The sequence below is a fragment of the Pyrgilauda ruficollis genome, unplaced genomic scaffold (genome assembly GCF_017590135.1).
Source record: "Pyrgilauda ruficollis isolate IOZ18807 unplaced genomic scaffold, ASM1759013v1 scaffold15, whole genome shotgun sequence".
Lineage (NCBI taxonomy): Eukaryota > Metazoa > Chordata > Aves > Passeriformes > Passeridae > Pyrgilauda > Pyrgilauda ruficollis.
In genome coordinates, this window is record NW_024513654.1 from 5,189,755 (window position 1) to 5,212,405 (window position 22,651).

Here is a 22,651-nt window from a genome sequence, read left to right on the forward strand (position 1 = left end):
GTGAAAGAAAATTTGCATTTGTAAAATTAACAAGTCAAGTGTTAACTTCTGGATTTCAGTTAGGACCCCTTCCTCCCCTGCACACCTGCACTGATTCTGCTGCTTTCATTTCACATGGGTGTAGCAGAAAAATGGTTTATGTCTCTTCCTTAAGTGCAAATTGTTAATCTTCTTTTACAAAGCATTGCTTAAAACTGTTCACAAAGTGAGAGGAATCCTACTGACGCTCTGAATACAAAACGTATTTCTAAATACAAAAAAAGTGTACTTCTGCATACAAAATTTCATAACTGTTAATAAAACAATAGTGACTTTGCAGGAGAAGTTAAGATCTGGAAATTTCTGTAAGACAACCACAGATCTCAAGGTTATAAACATTTCTATTAAACGGTGACTTCCAGGGCAAGGGGGCAGAAGTGCTCAGCCAAATTCCTTTCTCAATCCATAGATGTGACACAGCAACAACATCAGAAGGGAGGACACAAATAGAGAAAGGCAAGTTTTTGCCTTGATGAGAAACAGCTGTCAGACTTCAACTATAATGCTACACTAACAAGTCTGTGTTCAGAGTAGTGTATTTAAAACCAATTACTGCCTTTACAGTTCCAGCTTATAAAATCACAAGACTAAATTAGGCTTCCATATTATTTTATTTCCCTCTTAAAATATAGCATTGAAGTCCTGCACACATATAAATATCCCTACAGTTTCTTGCACACTTTCTATCCATCATTACTTAAAGTGCCCAACTGTGAACATTAAAAGTAAAAACATTACTGTTAAGAGTGGCTATACTTGTAGGAGGACTGGTATTCTGACAATGCAGGCCACTGATTTTACAAAAATCACCTGCAAAAGAATACACCTTAAACAACACGCATCAATATTAACCCTGAAGTAATTTTTTTTTCCATTCAGCTTATCTAAAAGCAATTAATGTACAGGGTTTATTTTTGAAACATGTCTTTTACATAGTGTAAGAATAAAGGATAAATGCATCACTTTCTTTCTAGCTCCCTCCTTTCCCCACAAAGTGTTTACTGTGTCCCAAGCTGCTATGTTGATTAAAACCAGTTGAAAAGAGCTCCGGAAATGCATGCAACTTAAAATTCACTTAAACACACTTTAAGTTATAAAGTCTGAGAGGTTTTGATTTCAGCACGTGGCTATGGTTCAGTTGGGTTATTGGATGTGTTTGTCGTGGTGGCGAGATTGGTAAACACTTCTTCCTTGGTTTCAGGCTGATGTCTTTCCATTTTGGTTTCCTCTTGAGCATTTTTATTACTGGTATCTCCCTTGCTCTTGACTTCCACAGGTTCAATCTCCATGATTTCCTGTGGTGGCTTAGGCTCTGGCAAATTTGGCTGAAGTCCATCAACTTGAACAGGTTCTGGGACATCTTCTGCTTTCTGTTCAAGTTTTTCCAAAATGGTCTGGACCTTCCTTACACCATCTCTCCTGGCCTGGCGCACATCCGCACGACCCTCAGGGTCCACTGAGTCTAGGGCTAGCAACTCTTTGGTCAAATACTCTTCAATCATCAAGTACTTTTTGTCAGTTTTCTTGCCTTCAAAGGAGTTGACTGCCTGCTCAAGCATTTGTACTTTCTCCAGAATTGCTTCCACTTTCAAAACACCAGGATGCTTTTGAGGTTCTCCTGTTTCCATCGTCTTCGGTGGCGCCGCTTCTTCGGGAGGAGGTCTTTCCTGGGGGGGAGCAGCCTTAGCAGGGGAAGGAACCTTTTTATCAGCTTTCTCTGCCATGGCTGGAGGCTTCTGGGGCTGTGGTTTAGGATCTGGCTCTTGGTGGGTGACCTGGATTGGGATATATGTGGAGGGTGCCTCCATTTCGGGCGGTGGGGCTGCCTTGTTGTCAGGCTTGACTTCAGGAGGAGGGGCTGGTCTTGGTGGCTCCTGAGCTGGGACTTGTTGCTGAGAAACCTGGTGAGCAAGGCAAGTTTTGTGTTGAGACACAATGCTCCTTATTTCCCTCTAAAGAACAAGTAATCTAACATCTAATTTTCTGTACTCCTAGCAGTACAATTTCACATACACAAGATGTTTAATCTTCCCTGGCAGTTGCTGAATTTTACTGTTTTAAACTGAAAAATAGCACTGTGCTGAACAGTTATTATAGTCACCGATCAACTCTCTCAAACATTAAATTTCAACCTACCAAATCCTGCCCATGCTCAATAAAATCAGCCCCACAGACAGGTTTAAAAGACAGGACCTTTGAGCAAAGCCTTCACTTAGCTTAAATCAGTGAGATTTCTTGCTGAAGAAAGATTTCATCCCATTTCACTAATTAAGGGGTCATCTTTCTTGAAAACTACTTCGCTGAGTTTTAATCACACTTTGGGCTATTCTCATCCTATTCCTGTTTTCAGGACATTCCTTTTTTGGTTAGTGCTTAGTTTTAATCTTTAACCTATTTACATGCAGAGGTTACTGTGTCAATCTTATTACACTGTAGCGATTAGAGACTATCTATGGGATTACTCCACTTTTAAATCATCAAATCAGAAATCTCTTGAAATTGAGATTTAGCAGAAAACTGAAATTTGAGAGATCTGCATTTTCCTCCCCCTGATACCCCCTTTAGTTACTTGGGCACATAAACAAGGATTTTGAAAGATACTAAATCCAGCTCTCATGGATTTAAATAGTAAAATATCTGTATTTTATTCAAACCAAGTATGTAAATGGCCTACACTATAAATCTGTTACTGCTTTACCTGTTAAACATAAAATTTGATTAGGGAGTGAAAACTATCACCCACAAAAATAAATTAGCACTCACCTAGAATATGCCATTAAATCTTGAGTCTTCCTTGTTTAGTCCTAGCCTGGGTTTTCAAAACTATGAACCAAATTCTGTTCCTGTCATTTTTAATGTGAAAAATCTCCAGAGAGGAAATCAAGGCTTGTTTCTGTATGTACCCCCTTCCACACACTCACAGTTGTCTAACTCCCAGTAGCCTTTTAATTGTAGTTTTATTAAGACTTCTAACATCTAAAAAATGTTCAATGAGCAGCAGGCTCCAAGAACATGCTTAAAGTCACAAGAATAAAAAGCTCTGGATTTTGCTTATCCTCTTTCTTCACAGCAAAAATTACTTTGTGCATCTGATGCTATCCCCTAAATGGTTCTGAGACATCAGTGAAGTATATTTACATAGATGTCACAAATCCCACAGACCTGGTTTTCGTCTCATAAACATAATGCAACATCAGTGACCTCAGTGTAATTACACCAAATTATACTCTGACAAGAGAAGATTAAATCATGTGTTAAATCATATTTCAGTGATCCACCACAGTCCTGACAGGTGGAAAGGCAACTTGCTGCTTATCTCAGGATCTCCCAGCCTGTTTAAATCTAGCAGTGGAGACTGCTTTAGGTGCTTTCATGTATGCGTTAGTACAAGCTCATTTTACAGCTCTAGCCATGCTCAGGTCCCTGGCAGGTGAATCACTTCCCCATTCTACATACCTGGGGTCTGTCTACTACTGTCTGCACTCGGATGGGAGCTGGGGGCTGCACCTGGGTGCTCACTCTGGCCGGGGAACTCTCCCGACTGGAGGAGCCTCTCTGAGCCACTCGGAACGGAGACTGCGCTCGCGCCGCCTTGGGCTCCCGCTCCTCCGGCTGGATCTTGTGGAACACCGGCTGGTGGGCTTGGAACTCGCTCTGCTGGGCAGGGTAGTGGGTCTTCTGTGCCTGGTGGTAGGCTTGTGCTGGCTGGCGTGGCATATTTTCATGGATCACGGGGATTGGGATATAACCGCGAGGCAGCGCGTGGCTCCCCGCGTTGGGTCTGCCAGAGGTCTGAGGGGAAACTGTTGGAGGATCAGATGCTCCAGGAGGTTGAGGCTGTCATGAAAACAAAAATCCGTTATTAAATGTTAACCACTGTGTGTTCACAATACTTTTCATTTCTAAAGAGAAAAAGGGGCAATCATCATAGAAACTGAACTCGTGTTTCCGGCATGCAAGGACTCCATTTCCCTGTTTTTTGGCCAAGAGCCTCACTAGACAAACCACGTAAGTTGTGAGAGCATCATTATAACAAGCAGGAACCTGAGCTACAGCATTCCCAGCCCTGAAATGAGCAGGGAGTGGATGCTCAGTCAGAATGTTTGCTGCTTTTGCATGGCTGTTCCTGTCTAAACCTGTTAAATTTGAGGTAAACTAAAGCTAAGCAAACAAATTACGTGCTGGAGACAAATCCAAACCCCTAAGAGCACACAGCACTGACTTCTGATCCTGGCCACACAAACAGATGTTGTATGTTTTGTTGGGGTTTTTTAGAGCACATCATTAATTTGGTGATGCAGATATGGCTAATTCCCCTTTGCCCCCTCTCCTGTGAAAGGCCAGACTGGAGCTGTGAGAGGAAAGAGAAGGCATTCAGGAGAGAAAGGGAACAAAACCCCTCTTCTGGCACTGATCAACTGCTCAGCTGCTCATGGAAGAGCAGGAACCTTGGACAAATAGAAGATGGTTTGCATTACAGCACCCATCAGTGTTGGTCCCCAACACAGCTCTGGTCACTTGGCACCCACACTGCACTGCCTGAGCGTGTAACACCAAGTTCTGAGGCTCTCCCTCCCTGGCTATCTCCATTAAATGGCACAGAAGACACATTCCAAAAGCCACTGCAGAGCTGTACACAGCTGGGGGAAGGAAAAGCTGAGCTTGTTGTCTTAGACAGGCAGTGGTTAGTCAAGACAGCTGAGAAACCTGCCAACAGGATTTTAATTACATTCTTCAAACTCCAAATGGGTTTCAGAGAAGATGCCACCACTGTTGAATTACAGACCTGATATGTTTTCAGCTTGGTGAAGGCTGAATTTCCTGCTCATCTTACTTTGAATAAAAATGAGGCTTATATTTCCATATATTACAAGAATACCAATTTGCTAATTCTCTACAGAGAGCAGGCCAAAAATCCCACCTTCTGAAACATAAAACAAGCAGGGTGACATTTTTTTCAAAGAAGTCCATAGTCTGAAATTTTTTTCACATGCCACTGAAGGACAAAAATACTTTACAACTCACTTCAAAATCTGTATATATGTAAATCCATTTCATACAACTGAAATTTGCAATTAGGAAGCAAAGATCTTCTGAAGTGGCCTGGGTTGTTAGCTGACTGGACACTTGTCTCTCCCACTTTGTTCACCCAGTTTGAGTCACAGTGCAGAACACAAGAGGCTTGTCTGCATTCTCCACTTGTAGGAGAACTTGTACAAACCCTAAAAAAACCCTCCCCTGCCACAGGGCCTGCTCAGCTCTGCATTTATCTCTGCAGAATCATTCCAGAACAGAAGCGGGTGACGCCAGAAAAAACCCATCCATATTCATGCTGCCATGACTGTGCACTTTCAGTACCCTGCGAGCGTTGGGAAAAACACAATCCTGTGGCGAGCTGGGCTTTCTAAGCTCCCCGTGTGTGACATTCAGGCCATAAATGCTGCAAAGACCACTGCAAGCAGAGCCCAGCAGCGCTGACGCTCACCTCGGGTCCGTGCGTGGCCGGCGCCGCCGCAGCTGCCGGTGTCTGTCCACACTGTTTATCGGCCTCCGCCGGCCCCCTCGCCGGCGACTCGGGGCCACCATAGCTCCCCCTGAGGGGTGCCTGAGCCTGCCCCGGCGCTGGCACGGCCTCTGTCTTGTACCTCTGCAGCCCTGGCTGCGGGGAGGAGAAGCAGGGGTGCTGCTGCCGGCCGTCGATGCCCTCGTGGATGACGGGGATGGGGATGTAGCCCGCCCGCAGCTTGGGGTAGCCCACATGTCCTTCTCGGGCCGCCGGCTGCTTGGGGCTGTCTCGAGATGGGCCGTTTGCTGAGGCCTGGCCTTCCTGCAAGGGAAAACAGCACAGAGAGCTCGTTGGTAGCTCAATAAATAGCGTTAGAGAAAGCTGCCCTAAAGGTCTGTCCTAAAAGCAGCTCAGATGTGTGAGAGGAGCTCGGGGCCTCTCAGGCCTGCGCAGGGCAGCCAACAGCAGGTGACAACACTGCAGGCAAGGGGAGGAAGATAAAAATCCTGCTTATGTGTGGGGGTTCTCATAAGCATTCGCTTGTTCTTTAAAATACCTGCCTAATTCCACCGGGATCTCTTATTTATCATCACTAGCACTTAGCCAGCAGCCCAGCCTTTTCAGAGAGAGCTCATCCAATTCAAAAAAGTACCAATGGGACAAAAGACATCTCCTCAGTACCTCTCAGAACACATCTCTGCTACATCTGAAAAGACACTTGCTAAGAAGACTAATCCCAACAGAAGCACAGATTTTGTTGGTAATGTTCTTCCTACTGGGTATTTGAAGAGATACTGACACTGCACACTGCAAATGTGTTCAATCCCAGCTAAGGATCTGGTTCAGTAACTATTGAGGGAGAGAGAAGGGGAAGACAGGATCACTTAACAAAGAGGAAAACACTGAAAAGCAAGATTTAAAAATCCCCATGTTTTCTGAGTACACTCACTGGACAATGTCAAAGCTCTGGCAAGGGTGGAAGTGGTTTGTGCTAAGAGCCCTCCCAAGTCCTCTACTAAGTTCTTCCTGCATCGGTCATTCTATTTTGAGACCCCGCGAGGGCCAAGTTCCAGATGTATCTCTAAGTCAGATCATGTAACAAGCACCTCTGTCATTCAGAGGGTAATGTCATTATTCAGTAAGAGGAGAATTTAATAAGGGGACATATGGTGCAAGTGTTGGAAACCCTATTTTTAAAGGGGTGTTTAAGCTGCAAAGATATTTCATGTTGCTCCTGTACACACTGACATACTAATTCATCAGGAATTCACTATTTTACCAACCAGATTATCAGTGTTCTTACAATATAGTATCATCTTAAAAAGTGATTTCTTCTTAGCAATAAAACTGCAGAGAATTGAGGTTGTTATTTGTGTAAGCTAATGAAGACAAACATTGAAAGAAACAAGTTCAAAGTCTGAGCCCCACTGTTCCATTTCCTTTTACTCATTAAAAAAAAAAAAATCCTCCACAAAGGAAGAATTCTAGAAGAGGCACAGAGGAGAGCCAGGCCTAGAAAGTTCGCAGAGAGAAGCAATGTGAAGTTGGCTTTCCCAGCTGCAGAACGAGGATGATCTCATGCCACCGTCTGCACCGGGATCCACGGATGAGTCATTTCAAATTCACCCTACCAGGAAACCACATTCCTCTGCTCCACACAGGCTCTCAGGGGCTTTCAGAACCCCACACACACCAACACGCACTCGCTCCTTCACCTTCCACCAGCACAGCCCTGGCCCCGCAGCTCGGCCGGGATCCACAGGGACGTGCCCTTACGTCAGCAAACTGCATTTGCTGGAAAATAAAAAAAAAATAAATCTGAGGTGTGCTCAGCTGACAACAATGCGAGGCCGTGCTGCAGCCAAGCGTGTGTCAGAGCCTGGGCTGGGAGGGGAGCCGATGAATCCCAGCGGGAAGCAGCACCTTGGTGTGCGCTGACTCCGGGCATTCTGCGAGCGCCAGCTGCTCCAGTGTCCCCGCCGCGGTAACCCGAGCGGACACCCCACCTACAGCCACCGCTCCCTCCGCTATAAAAAGGAGATTCCCTCACTTCCAGCCGCTCTGCGGGAAGGGTTTAGGAGCTGGGTGGGCCTGCAGCACCTACAGGTGCTCTGGCATGAGAAGGTGCTCAGCCAAAGCTGCTCTGCCCCACCTGGGGGTACAGAACTGCCCAAAGGGAGCAGCTGTTTTGGGGTCTGCATTGTCTTTGATGGCTCCATTTGGGGATAAGGCCTCCAGTTTTCTGGAGTGCCCCACAATGATAAATCATTCCACATGGGCAGTGTCCCACTCCCCACACCCTCCATGAACCCCCCCAAAGAGCCCAGCCTTGGGCTTCCCCTCCCTTGTCTTTGTGCTCAGACTCGTGGGGCTGCCCTTGTTTTGAACTTTCTCAGCAATCTGAGAAATCTGCCGCTGCAACTTAAGCCCTGCTAGGAAATACAAAAGAGGCAGCCCAAAACCAAAGCAAAAAATCAGGTTGGACTGCTTTTTCAAAGCATCCAGTTTAGAAATTAAGTAAAGCTTCTGTCAATACTGAAGGTGTTTTTGTTTTGTTGTTCCCTATTTTTTTTAATAGGCTATACTCCCATGATTTCTCATGTATTCTTACAGCTTCAGACAACCTGTGCTGCACCTTTGGAAAGTTAATATTTCAAACTGGTCCTTTGTTGCAGGCTTTTTTCCCCTGTAGTCAGGTTTAACCACAGAGGCCTCAGCTGTGCAGTCACACTGGAATAGCCCCTGGTAAAAGAACAAATGCAGCGTCCTTGTTTTTCCCACCATCAGTGGCTCCGAGGCACAGATCAGGTTTAGGAAAGGCGCTCTCATCACATCCTGATCTACACTGTCCCCTTCAACACTTAATTAGTACTTAACTCTGCAAACAGTTGCCTACATTAGCCAGTTTGTATCACCACATCTTTAACATTCTTTCCTCCCTGTTTATTTTCTTCCCATGTGCTACAATCACAAACAGGGACAATCCAGGTATTTTGAAACCCCCATCTCTGGGGAATGACCCCACTGAGGAGGCTCTGGGTTCTGGTTTGTGTTTGGTGAGAATCTGACACAGCAGTGAGTGCAATTCCCAATGTCCCTGTCTCCAAATTTCTGGCCAAAGCAGCTCTGCTCCGTGCAGGAGAGCCTGAGTTTCCAGCCTGGGCAAACAGGTTCTGGAGGACTTCAGGAAAAGCTCAGGTGTGTCTGGGGACACTGTGCCAATGGGGAGGAATGGAATCAAGCCATGGAAAACTCATCTTCACACTACATTAAAGAAATTCACAGATTCCCTCCGAATGCTTTAATTCCACAGAACAGCCAGCACAATGAAAAGTAGCCATTTTTGGGGTTTTATTTGCCTTCTATCACATACAGTTCTTGTTACATTAACAAACCTGTTACCTGGAGAAAGTCCAGAGCTCACATTAAATTCAAATCTGCACAAAGAGAATGACTAACAAATGAATGACAAGTCTTAGTCCATCATCCTTCCTGGTTTAAGTATTAAAAAAACAGGAACCCAACTCAGGTTTCTGCATTAAAACCAATTGAAGCAAATTTCTCCTGCCCTCATCTAAGGAAACAAGAAGTTCCTTAAAACTGAGAGTAGCTACAAGCAGCAGAGTATCAAGTAATTTTCAGTAAGTACCAGGACTGACTATCAGCAATCCCAGTTGTGACCACTCAATCAATTTACCTTGAAGAGAGAGAATCCCTCAAAATGAGGGAGCGCAAAAATGCAAAAACTGCCTTGAGCAGCTCAGAAATGTTCACAACAGTTTTAGTTGACATTTCAGGCAGCCTGAACCGCAGGAACTCAAACCTGAGCCAGCACTTGAGGAGGTGCTGAGGTAAGCCATCACATCCAGGCAAATGAGAGGTTTGGCCCAGGAGGCTGCAGGAGGGACAGTGGAGCTGTGCCTGAAGATCTGCTCAGGAGCAGGGACAGTGCTCACAGCTCTCGGGACAAGCGTTTCTGTTGTGAGGCCATCACCAGGATAAATAAAGGTGCAGCCAGCACGAGTTGTGCAACTGGAAAAAACACTTCATACCCCCACATCCTACTGCTGGCTTCCCGTGGGAAGGGCACTGTCAGGGCTGACACTAAAATCCTCCAACTTGCTCCCATTTGTAAGTGACTTTAAGCCATGAGCCACTGGAATAAAAAAGTGACAGCAAGAGCAGGAGCAGCCTTGCACCAGGGTTCCCAGTACAGCTGTACTATCTGGAGTGCATAATGGATAACTCCTAGTGTGCCCCAAGTCTGCTCAAGAGCTATTCCAGACCCAAACACAGAAACCTACAAAGTCAGTCACCGCTGATGCCAGCAAATTGCCACTGGAGTTTTCCAAGACAGCTCTACTGTTCGAATTTAATTTGTCAAAATATTCTGTATTCATGTTAAATTACTTGAATAGTTGTGTCAAATTCAGAATCTCCCTTTTGAGACTCCTTACATAATACATTTGTCATTCCTTCAATACTGAAATGATCTACAGAATAAAGTCTAAAAACCTTCTTTGCTGCCATTGCACTCTTGCATTTTTCTTAACCTGTATTTTGCAGTACAGTCAATTCAGTCTCTAAAGCACATGTACTCACACATGTAGCACCCCTGCAGCTCTTGCAGAGCAGCAGTGCAAGTATTTAAATTGTACTTGCTTTGTAAATATTATCTAGCAAGGGGAAAACAAAATTTACCGACAATGCCAAGAGATTAAACAATTTCTCTGTATGCAAACAGATGGACCATGACTCCAGTGTGTTCTGAACTTGTGAGCTGCTGCTATAGAGTACCACACAATTATGGTGGCTCAAGTGACTGAGAAAATACCAGTACTTGACAAAATCTTCCTTGAGAACACACCTTTCATAATTTGAAGCCCAAATCCTATCTATCTATTCAGGAAGAAGGGAATAGCATGATTCTGTTCTTTCACAATCAAATACAGCATCATAACCAAAGTGAGTGATATCACAACCAAGTTCTGTTCACACATTCGCTCAAACCTGAAACTGTCATGAATAACCAAAAAAGCCAGTGGTACCCATTATTCAAAATAAGAATGAAGTAACTATTCTATTTATTAAACACAATTTTTGTCATAGAAAGGCAAAATTTTAACCATTGGAGTTACATTCCACATCCACTTTACTTCTGGCCAGACCTTCTCCCCTCTGTTGCATGAACTACGAAAGTACTACACTACCTTTGCTACCAATAGAAATCAACATATCCCAAGTATTTCTGAGAAGTTCCTCGTGTCTGCTGTGTGTTTGAACATATAAATAGCACAACATCAGCATGAGCTGGGTTTTACTAACACTTCCCAGAGAACTACACGGGTTCCAAGGTACCCAGTGATTTACTCTCAGTGCTGACTCCAAACTTCTGACAGCCCTGCCTCAGCTGCTGCAGACATTTGCATTCTCACCCTTTTACTCACAATTTGTGCTTAAATATATAGGCTGAGCACATAGGCATTTGAGCAAGATATCATTAGCTAATGACTGAAGGAAACCATGAATAAGCTCAGCTGCATGAGCTGTCTCAGTAGGACTTCGTGTCAGTGGCATCATGTAACCCAATTACAGGCCAAGCTGCTTTTGATGTTCTACTTGCTGAATGCGGAGTTTTATTTCCCAACATACACATGTGTAGGCAAACAGGCCTTTTGTTCTCTCTTGTAATTATCGAGTTGTATTATACAAGCATTACATGAACATTTGCCCTAACTGATGCCATTAGAAATAAATAAACACCATTAAAAACTGAAGGAGAAAACTAATCCTAAGCTTTTCAGAACAGAGAGCCTTATTGAAGCAAATATGTTGGCTATCTTGCAGATCAATCTTGTTCCAGGAACAAAACCTGTCCTGCTTTAATCACTAGGAGGATTCTTTCTTCAGCTAAAATGCCTTGGTGCAGACATGACAACACCTGCCCTGTGTGCCCATGAGTGGAAGCTGGCACTGAAATCACCCCATGGGCCAAACTGAACATGTCTGAGAAAGAAACAATGACTGCTCCGAGCAGCAGAGTGCTCTTCGAGAGCTGGCATCACCACCCACCCCGCCAGCTTCAGTGGATGGAGTTAGAGAAAAGCCCTTCAGTGTGCTAACAAATATCCTTGCCATGGGGGACGAGAATGACACTTAATTCAGTTATTTCTGTTCACTGCCTCATTACCTAAGAAGCAGGTGGTCAAACTGTTGCTTTCCTATTAGTTATGACCCAGGAATCTGAAATACATCAGAAAGCACAAGCCTCAAAAATTAGCAAAACAATGCCTCACAAAAAAAAAAAAAAGAGAATAAGCAGATAATGGTTGAAGAGTAGGCTGTGGATTCAGTTAACAGTGAGGCTTCAAATTTTCATCTAAAATTTCATTTTGTACACAGCAGTTTTCTGTCTTCACTTCCTTAAAGAACAATTTTCCAACACTATAAAAGCACTTGCTACATTGCACCTCTTTTATTAATTATAAGGCTTTGCCATCAGCCATAAAAAAACCACACTTTCGTGCTACCTGGCCTACTGAGTAAATGTCAGACAAGTCTCTTCCCCATCCCATGCCTGATTTTCCTGTCTGTAAAACCAAAAAGGAAAAGTAAAAATAATAAAACCAACAGCTTCTGCAACATATTTAAGATACAGAATTTTTCTTTTTGCCTGTAATTAAGTAATGTGACCTGTGTGAACAAGCTGTTTCTTCTAATTTACGTTTACCTTGGCATGAGGAGAGACCACAGCTTACCTACAGAGTGACACTGTCTGCGCTCCCCAAAGTGTAATGGATTGTTACCTGCCTTATCATGGTTCAAGTGGGAACAATTCTATTTTTGCCACGTAGTCATGGAAAAGTTCTGCCTGTGCATACAAGTGTTAAAAATACAGTTCCTAGGTAAGAATGGTGCCACCTGGCACAAGTATTCTTCCTTTGTCCTTTAGATAAGGGGCACACAGTGCCAGGAGTTGGACAGAACCCTGCAACACCTTCTCTGCTTTTCCTCTTGCATTATCTCCAGTATCATTTCCTCGTGTTCCTGTCTCTTATTTCCGATTAGCCCCACTCCTTGTTTTCAGGTTAATTGATATGTCCATAAGTTAACTCCCTGCTCACCATGTTCTGTCGAGGGGGGGCTTTAAATAACTACACCAAGCAGCTGCAGGGAATCTGGGCAAAGCCAGGACACAACCTTCCAAAAATCCCCTACTGATAATTTTACCACTCCTACCTATTAAGCCTTTTCTGTGCAGTACCTTTTTAATCCAGGAACTAACTTATTAGCCTTGACAGAATGCACATCAGCATTAGGAATGTAAAAACACTGCAGGTGGAAGAGACCTTAAATGTTACTAAGCTGAGCTCACATTCCCTTCCCCTGAGGAGAACCACTGTGAGAGGTACAGCTTCAGAGAGGCTGTTCTGACCTCTCAATGCAATTTCTAATTTGGTCTACCAAGGATTTTTCAGTCAACTTGACCACAAGAAGTCAGTGCTCAAAAATAAGCCCACTGCTAAAGAGATGCGAATTGAGTGACTTCAGACTTATTTGGGGAAGCAGAGAGAAAAGAGATGCAACAGCCATGAAGGGAGAGGCTGGAAACTTAGGTGTAGTCAGTTGCTCCCCAGTGAAGCATCAGCAGCAGGGTGAGATGGCTTCTTCTTCCTTTGTTTAGGCCTTTGTGCAGTCATTGCTGCAGCCAATACTTACCATAGATCACTTTTATGGCTGCTCCCTGACTCGTGCCTGGCTGCTGCTGTAGCTTTTATCTCAAACCCAAGGCACCGCTGAGCTATTGATCACTCCAATATCCGTTAGTGAAGCTCAGCACAGTCAATTCCTTTGGTTTATTTTTAGCTGGATTACTTCCCAGGGGGTTTACTGCATGTGGAAATGACACATAGGAGGGGTATCGATAAATACCTATACAAACCTTCTTTGTTTTCTTCTTTAAGTGCAATCTATTTTTATCCACACTTTGGGAAACACCAAGTTAACAATTTAATGTCATAAGACAATCCTGCAGGAAGTATGCAGAGCTGTGACACCCTAAGTTAGCACAAAAAATAACTACAACAAATAAGCATAGGAAATGAGTAATTCTATTAAAAAAAAAAAAAGGAAGAGTGGCATCACTAGTAAACACATTTTTTACTAGATGTATATAGATCTTCACAGTATTAATTGTACCTTACTTCTTAACTGTCTAACTGTTAACTAATCAGATCCTTGAAAGAAAATCAGTCTACCAAGAAGCTTCATTAATAAATATTTTTCTGTCATTTGCTAAGTCATTCCTTATTTCTCATTGAAACAACATGAGATTTTTTCCCTGTTTCTCATTAAGGGCTCCCCAATCCATCCTTATGCTGCAGTGATTTCTTACATGTAACAGAAACAAACATGCAGAATAACACCCATCCTTCATGTCAGTAAAAAACAAAAAAGGCCAGACTGAATGAGGAAATAACACAGAGCCTGAATTCACAAATGCACCTAAAATACAGAGTTAAATGCAAAAACAAGGTCTGGTTTTGTTGCTTTAAAATGCTTTTGTCATGGGTTAAAATTTCAGAAGAGCCACTTCAACTTTTACCTGATTACGTATCTGGCGCAGATCACTGCAGTCAGCGTGGCTACACTGATGTTAAGGCTAGGGTAAGTGAGAAGACCAAGACCAAGCACTTGGGAACAACAGGACTTTGTTTGTCTAGCTATGTTTTTACCTAGCTAGAAAAGCTCAGCCAGCCCTAGATCTGTGCTCCAGCCATTGTCCACTTAGAGTGTAATACCTCATTTCATTGCTTACTCTCTTCAGAAAGAGAGCAGAGAAACATTCACAGACAGAATATTGGTGGATAGAGTACAAGATCACCTCAAAGGTGGTAAAAAATTGCTAATTTCACTGTCAGATTTCAGTGAAGGCAATGCAGTGATGGAGTCAGCACAAGTTTGTATAATCATCCTTAAAAAGGTGCACGAAGTCTGACACATGCAGTCAGCTTTTGTGATTCTCAGATCTCTTCTAAAAGCCCCAAGTTCTCATTTGAGCTAGGCTGAGAATGAAGGAAATCAGAAAGCTCTCCCCATCACATCTGGTTTTTTGCTTTCATCTGTGGTTATATCCTTCCTACCTGTTTAGGTATTAACAAAAGTCTGGTGTCTTCAAAAATACTTGCTGGATTTGAAATTCAATGTCAGTGGGTAATATGCCTTCCTTGGCATTGTCCAGCTAAGAGAATATTTAGGAAAACACATTTTCCTTGGGCCTGACTCTAAGATTCTTTTGCTAACTAGTACCTGTCCTTGTGAAATACACTGGTACTCAACAAACTGATGATTTCAGCAGCTGTCCATGGATTCCAGAAATCACATTTAACTCGAGGCTCTGATAAATGGCTGTGCAAGAGCAGTTACACACAACTTCTACCACAATAAACTGGAGAACTTCTTTTAGCTAGGAACTCCCAAAAAACAACAGCTCATCTCTGGAGGCATTTCTCTGTCTCCCAGTGAACAAACCCAAAGCACACGTTGCTGCTTACAGCCAGGAGTAACAGATTTTCCTGTTTGGAAAAGAGTGTGTCGCACAAAAGCTGCTGAAAAGCAGATACAGCTTTTTGTACCTGTGACTGCCCTTGCACTTGGCAGAAGAGGCACGGAGGCACCTCTCATCACCACAGATTTCACACGAGATAGGGGTGAAAATTTGTTTTGTTTCAGGCACCCACTCAAGCAGAGGGCTGATCCATCAGACAGCTTCCAACTCTTCACACAATTATTGAAAGCAGCTTGAATCTGACTGTTCTGTTAAATGGGTTAGTCTCAAGTGGTATTCCTGGAACAAAACCCTTTCAGTAAACAGCACACTTTTCTTCTCAAGTATTCTATGGTTATAAAAACCACACTATTTTTATTTTTACTACCGTAACAGCAAGTGTTAGCAGGTGCCTCCAAAAAGGAGAGAAAACACTTTTTCCTATGCTAGTCTCAATAGTCTTATTTTCAAATTACATTCTGAGACCTCTGAGTACTATTACTGGAATTTATTTATAGACCAAACGAACTAGCACTTCGAGAGCTGCAAAGGGGGTTAATCTGCGATAGAGAAGTACGTCCCTTGGGAAGGTTCCGGTCGACGAGAGTGTGCGAGCTTTCAGTCACGGTCTGCGCTCTCAAACCGGGCAATTACTATTTTAAGAAACGGTAACTTCATAAAATAATTAACACTTCTTGAGCGCGCCGCTCCTCACGTTGTACGGAAGGGGAGAGAAGCTTTCAACAGAGATCCGGTGCAGCCGCATCCCGCGTCCAGCGGCCCCTTCCCCGCTGCTGCGCGGACCCGGACCCTGCTGTGCCCCGGGTCACCAGGGCTCCCGACCCCGCTGTCCCCCGGCTCCGTCCCCCAGCTCACCAGGGCTCCCGCAGCCCGACCCTGCTGTGCCCCGGCGCTCCCCGGGGCCGCCCCGCAGCAGCCGCCGCTCCTCGGCGCGGCCCCTCGGGCTCCGCTCCAGCCCCGCGGAGCTCCGTGCTCCGCACAGAGAAGCGCGCCGAGACCCCGGGGAATCGCTTTCCCACCAGGCAAATCCCACTTGGCTCAAGTTTCCGGCACTTTCTGCCCACAGCCGCCGCGCTGTTGGGTCAGAGGGCTGCATTCCCCCAAGGAATGGGCTGTATTCCCCAAAAGCCGGAGCGCCTGACCCGAAAGGGTCATTCCGCAGGGCCCCGGCCGCTCTCCCCTCCGCGCCGCTCCTTCCATGGACATATTTGGACTGAGATGCGGCTTTTCCCCGAGCGTGCTTCGCAACTAAACCGGAGCGGCAGCTGCCGGCAGAGTTTGGGACCAGGGAAAAGAAAACGGGGAAAGAAAAAAGAAGTTGGACTCCGAGGCGGATCTCTCCTTTCTATAAGGCATCCAGCGCTCGGGCAGCTCACAGCTGAAAAATAAATCAGTTCGCTTCTCCCCTGGCAAGCCGGGCGGACTTAACCAACTTTAAATAAACATTACAGGGCCGAGGTATCAAATGATTGAATGCACAAAAAAGGGACTGCAGTGCGTCAGAGACAAAAGGCAGCTCCTGCCCTCACTGCATCGCCACGCGCGGGGGGAGCGCGGCCCCCGACCCCCCTCGCCCCGCCGGGACACCGGGCCCGGGCACCCCCGCCCTCCGTACCTGCGGCGCTGCCCGCAGGCGCGGGTCGCTCCAGGTCGTGGTGCGGCTGTTGTGATCCACGAAGAAGGGCCAGCCGGTCTGCGGGTCGATCTTGATCTCCCAGCCGGGGGGCAGCGGCTCGGCGCTGCCCTCCATCTGCGGCGGCGGCGGGGTCTGCGCGGCGGCGCTCATGGCGGGGCAGTGCCCGGGGGCCGCGCCGGCCGCTTTATCCGCCGCGGGCCGGGGGGCGGGGGCGCGGGGCTGGAACTGTCTGGAAACGGCGGCGCGGGAGGCGGCGGCGGGGGAGGGACGAGGGGCGGGACGCGGAGGAGGAGGGCGGGGGACGGCGGAGGAGTCGCTGGCTGGAAACTTCTGGCTGTGTCCAGCGCGGCTCGGCGAGACCCCCGGGCTACCGGGGAGGGCTGGCGGGGAACGCCCGGGAGCCACAGGCGGCCCCGGGACGGCTGTGTGTGCAGCGAGGGCAGGGCTGCTCGCCACGGGCACCGCGGGGTGAGTGCTCCAGCCGCGGCTGCCCTCCTGCTCCGGCCGGTCCCTGGCGCAGCCCGCAGCCCTCCGGCGCTCTCGCAAGGCAGCTCCGACCTAGTGCCCCGTGCCCTGAGCGAAAGATCAAAGCTCCTCCCCAAAACGCCCTGCCCCGTGACTGATAATTCGAGGCTATGGCAGATAAACAATAAAAATAATGCTTCTCAAGTGAGGGTGTGGACAGGCGTTGTTCGTCGGATTCAACCGGCTTGAACTTTCTCAGCACTTTGCAAATGCGTGTCTCAATTCTCAGTTTCACTTAGAAATACACCTGAAGGCAGAGAGTGTGTCCGTGAGGTTTAAAACAGTGGCTTTCTCATGGGTGCTCTATCAGCCCGTCATGCACTCGGTGGGTTTGCTTGGAGGTAGCTGTGCTTCACGGCTGCACCACTTGCAGTCATCTGACAGTCACAGGAGCAGCCACAGATGCCTGCCGATAGTTACTCCAAGGAGAGGAGCGAGTGCACAGCGTCCCTCAAACGCAGAAGTTACCTTCTGCAAAGCTATTTGCTTAGAGGAATTCCAAGTATGAATCCCTCGGAGGTAGAGGCTTATTACTGAAATACCTCTTATTTCAAAAAGACCCCTGCCTCTTCGCACCGCTGAGCACAGCCGGGATCTCCTCCTGCTCGAGGCAGGATCAAAGATCTCCTGGTACTGCTTCCCACTGATCGTCATTCATCTTTTGACAGGAGGTTTTGTTTATCACACTGACAAACCAAATAATTACTGACTCTTGCTCCTTCACTCCTGCAGCTCTTCCATCCTGGGAGTTCCTTGCTGTCAGAACCACACTGCTCCATCACAGACCCATTTTTCTGTCCCCACTGTTGTGTGCCTTTGACTCTTAAGTATTATAAATGGATTATTTTTTTTTTTTAGAGCATTTACTTGCAGATGTCTGTATTGCCATCACCTTTTCTGACTCACCTGTTTTCTAAGCAACAAATCCCAAACTTTGTTCATCTCAAAGTCCTGAACTTTGAACAGGTGCCTGTCCCTGGCTATGTTTCCTACCTCTGCTGCCTCTCATGCTCTCTTGTATAAAACCTCAACCAATGTCAGCAGTAGCCTCAAAAGGAGTAATATCCGCGATTTATTCTGCTTCCAATCTGCAGAGGAATTTCACTCTCACTTTTGCAACAGAAAGGCACACTTACACCATATGCTCCCTGTACCATTTGCCAGAGTCTCTTCCAAATCAACAAAAGCGGCTGATTCAGACGCAGGGGACACAGATGTTAAAAAGGTCCTGCAGGAAAATTACTTTTGTAAGTTGAGGAAGTGATACAAATGGGGTTTGTAGCTGAGGGAAAGTAAACAAAGGCACGAAGAATTGGGGGGGAGCTTTTATTTTGCTGCAGCTGGCAGCCAACCATATACTGAGCAGAGCTAATGAATAAGGTCAGCAAGTAGATGAAAAATTAATTAAAGGAAATTTCAAAGGGATATCTAACTTAAGTTAGACATTTTTGTGGGGGCATACCCTGCTAAGAAACAGAGGGGGCTGCATTTCACAGACATTATCATGGGTTAGTGGTTCAAGATTCATTTGAGCTGCTGCAGGGCCGACAAGCATCCAGCTGGAAAGAGAACAGTCTGAGCTGACAGGGAGAAAGAAGCCTTTTAGTGATTGAATTTAGTTGGCAAGACATCATGCTTTTTCTGTTAATGAAATTGTCTTTCCTGACAGGTAGGATTTAGCCTGGTTTCCTGTGCAGGTGAAAGCACTGCCAGCGAGGCAGGTTACTCAGGATATCTGTGCAGGGACTCACTGTTTGCTCTCTGCTGCTGCGGTGTTGCTGGGCCATGGCTGTGACCCTGAGGCAATGTGGCTTCTAGTTCATATTGTCATTAGCCATCCTTCAGATCAGAATGATTTATGAAAATGTTCGTGTAGGGAATACTGCCAAGCAAAAATCCTGGCTTCAGGAAAATCTTTTATTAAGATAAGTGAGTCTCTGTAGTGTCTGGCTAATCTCAGATGACACTCCAGGCTCAAGGTCTATATGCTCTAGTTCAGAAGGGAAAACACTCAAGTAGCATTTTCTACTTTTTATGTTCTTCATGTAAGTGCAAACACAGCACTTCTGACTTGTCCAGGTTCCTGTCTGCACAGTGCTTCACACACCCAGGAGTACCAAACTAAACATTTGCTCCAGGGTGCTCCACGACAACTGGAAACTAATTGTAGTTACCCAGAGCTGATTTACTCTACAGGGTCTTCCATGTCTGTTTGACTTGAACATGGGCTGCAGAGAGCTCCCTCCCAGCTGCACAGCAGCTCTGGCTCAGGCTGTACAGCACAGCACTGCTGTAATAAAATTGTTATTCACTGCACTAATCAAGCAGATATCTCTGGTGTGTCAGGAAACAACACATCTTGCAGGGAGATCTAAATCAGCTCTCTGCCTCCTGAGCACTTTCACAGGTCACCTGAGCAGGAAAGGCTCTGCCAGCCAGGACTGGGAGTTCAGATGTTTGCTCTGGATGAGTATTGCAGGGAGCTGTCATGGATGAACCTGGGTGAGTGACGTGCCTGGCACGTGTCGAGTGCAGTGTTGTGAAGCAGGCTCCAGTCCAAGTCCTCTGCTGGATGCATTTGAGTCATATAAACACTCCTAATAAATGCAATAAACACGGACTTTCTCAATCCTCAGATTCAAGAGACATGATGAATTTGACCTGCATGATTTCCATCACTTGATGTTTCATCCAGAGTGTCACTGAATAGCCCAGGTCTTCACTGATTGTACTTTGAATATCCTGCTCCAGGTGTATGAACCATTTCAGCTAAAAGCAAAAGGTCCCACCTATGAATTACTGTAGCCAGAGCTGTACAGATGTTTGCCTTCATGGTTTGTTCAGAATCATGGAGTTGTTTGTTGGCCACTGATACAACTGGGGCCTCCTTTAAGAAAATTAAAAATGCAAAGTGATTGCTAATCTTGTACTAATCTGCCACTTCTGCTACAGACCTCTTCAGACTTGATTTCCAGAGTTTGGTACACAATTTAGTGTAACTGGTGCTGAAGTGGAGAGCAGAGGTAGTGGATGAAGCCATCCACAAATGGTCTGATCTCACTCTGCCTGCTGCCTGCTGCAGACATGGCTTGGCTCTTAGGGCTTGATCCTGACATCTGCTTGTTGGAGTCACAGTAACTGGCAAGTCATTTGGTAGATAAATATATTTCCCGTGAACTTTAATAGAAAATTCAAAATATTAATAAGAAATTAGAGTGCTAATTGTACCGTATAAATGGAGAAAAGCTTTTTAAATGTACATGTTGCAATCACACTGCAGCTACACTAAAGCTGGGCATTCACAAAGCACGTACTTGGATTTCAGAATTTCAGATTTTTGGATAAAGATTGAGGGGCTAATTCCAGCACAATTTTTACTTTCTTTTCCCTTTTTATTTCCACCTGGAAATAAATTTGGAAATTTGTCATAAATCAGGGAGCAAATCTGGCTGTGAACACTGCAAACCAGCTTTAATTTCTGTGACCTGTATGCAGCAAAAGCAAAATTCAATTCCAAGCATAAGCAGCAGAAGACAACTTAATGTTTAGAGCTACTCACTCCCTTAATGTCATGATATGGTACATGTAAGGCAAATTAATGTTTCCAGAGTGGGCTGGAAACGTTATTGGCTGCTCATTCCCTGTTCTTCCAGTGTCAGTCCAACAGTAGCCTAAGGAGGCAGCTCCTCAGTTTAGGAGTGTCTGGGTCTAACCAGGGAGCAGAACTTTGTCTCCCTTGGGCATCAGGAGGATGAAGGAGGGTCGGTCTGAGCCGGTGCTTTAATTGCCACAGTGGCCAGCACCCATTAGAATTGAGAGGCTCCCACCTAGTGGATAATCTGCCCTGCTGTACTCCGGGCTGCCACGGTCCAAATGTGCTTGGGAACATCTGAGTCATTTTTCCAAAGTTTACTGGCAAATCTTGGTCCAAAACACAATCATTTCCAGACCTGAGGGTGCCCAATAGCAGACACAGTACGGAGTTTGGAAAAAACAACTGAAAAGGGAGTTTAAAAAGCCTCTTCATGAGCAAATCGATCCTTTTATGAGCAGAATGTTGCACATGTAAAGGCAGAAGTATTTCTCCAGTTTCTGTGGGTACTGCAGCTGATTTAATTATATTGGTGCTCTGCCCCTAATCATCCCTTCCAAATATTTTTATTCCCTTGAATTGAAGAAGCAGATGCAGAGCTGATAGCATCTCTGGCTCTCTCCCTGGCACAGTGGAGTCTCAAAGGAGGCAACAGACTGAAAAGAAAGAAACAAATGCATGTCCTTTAGTCTCTGCTCCTTCTGGCTCTCTTTGGAGCAGGGTCTGCCTGGGAATTCAGCTTTGGAAGTGCCAGAATTTCCTAGCTGTACAAAGAGCTCTTCAGGTCTGTGCCAGGAATGCAACCCCTCCACTTTTTGGGAATGTGGTTGGCTGCTCAAGGCTGGCTGGCTGATAAGAGCTGTGACAGGGGTTGGAAGGAGCATTAGTGCCTCCCCTCCTCTCTCCTGGAGCTGTTTCCTGCTGAGGTTTCACCCCAGGCTCCCTCCAAAGATATCCCACAGCTGCAGCACCACAATTGCTGTTTGCCTACCTAGGAAATCCATCACACAGGATGGATCAGCAGGATGGGCAGAGGTGAGGGGAGGGTTTCTGGACAGTGTTACTCCTCAGTGCATCAGCCATCTGATCCATGGAGGCATTGACACATCCACTCAATGCTGCAAACCAGTCGGAAAAACTAAAAACTAAAACGAAAACCTGAAAACTCAAACCCTTTGGCAGCACAGAACCCACACATTCCTTTAATGGGGAATATCACTGTGCCTCTGCTGAAATCTGAACCAGCCAAGAAGTCAGCACAAATCTTCACTGGCACAATAACCTGCAGGAGATGGAGTTATAAACAAAACCATGCTTGCAGGTATCCTCATGCAAAAGTGAGTTTTGCCATGGTGAATTTTAATAGTCTTCAGCAGTAAAGAAATCCAAGTGGAAAATCCTAGTCTGCGTACTCCTGATAAAAACAAAACAACAGCCAGAGGAGGTATTTATAAAAGACTATTTATTATAACAATTTTCCTCTAATTTCCTTGCTAATAGAGTTGAGTAAAAATCCCATCTCTAGCAGTGGCTCTGTCTGGTGTTCAGGGCATGGTTTGTGTTGGATTGGATGGCCCAGGGGTCCTGCAGCAGGGCCACAGAGGGAAAACCTGCAGGTCAAACTGGACTGCCACTAACTCCCTTCTTAAATTAGAACTGAAAACTGTAATCTGCAGCTCCTGATCACATTTTATTTTCCGCCATCCTTGCTGCAGGGTCACCTGATAGGGCAGAGGGGCAGGAAATTGGGGACTCCACTTCTGCTCCAGGGGCTGAGTTGTGACT

At 45.6% G+C, this 22,651-nt stretch overlaps 1 protein-coding gene across 1 annotated transcript; it reads right to left on the reverse strand.

Annotated features, from left to right (window-relative positions):
• Nucleotides 1–631: 631 nt before the first annotated feature.
• BAG3 (BAG cochaperone 3) lies at nt 632–16,940 on the reverse strand. The gene is made up of 4 exons (XM_041461076.1): nt 16,729–16,940; nt 5,525–5,866; nt 3,496–3,876; nt 632–1,940 (listed from the first exon to the last, which is right to left on the reverse strand). Exons 1-4 carry the CDS (start codon nt 16,897–16,899, stop codon nt 1,167–1,169), a joined length of 1,668 nt encoding a protein of 555 aa, XP_041317010.1. The 5' UTR covers nt 16,900–16,940; the 3' UTR covers nt 632–1,166.
• Nucleotides 16,941–22,651: the final 5,711 nt, after the last annotated feature.

What these genes read in the sequence shown, in the direction of transcription:
- BAG3 (XM_041461076.1), bottom strand. Translation starts at nt 16,899, where the DNA reads ATGAGCGCCGCCGCGCAGACCCCGCCGCCGCCGCAGATGGAGGGCAGC. An exon ending in CGGCCACGCACGGACCCGAG is followed by an intron (nt 3,877 to 5,524) that starts GTGAGCGTCAGC and finishes TTTTCATGACAG; the next exon opens with CCTCAACCTCCTGGAGCATC. An exon ending in CAGTAGTAGACAGACCCCAG is followed by an intron (nt 1,941 to 3,495) that starts GTATGTAGAATG and finishes CTTGCTCACCAG; the next exon opens with GTTTCTCAGCAACAAGTCCC.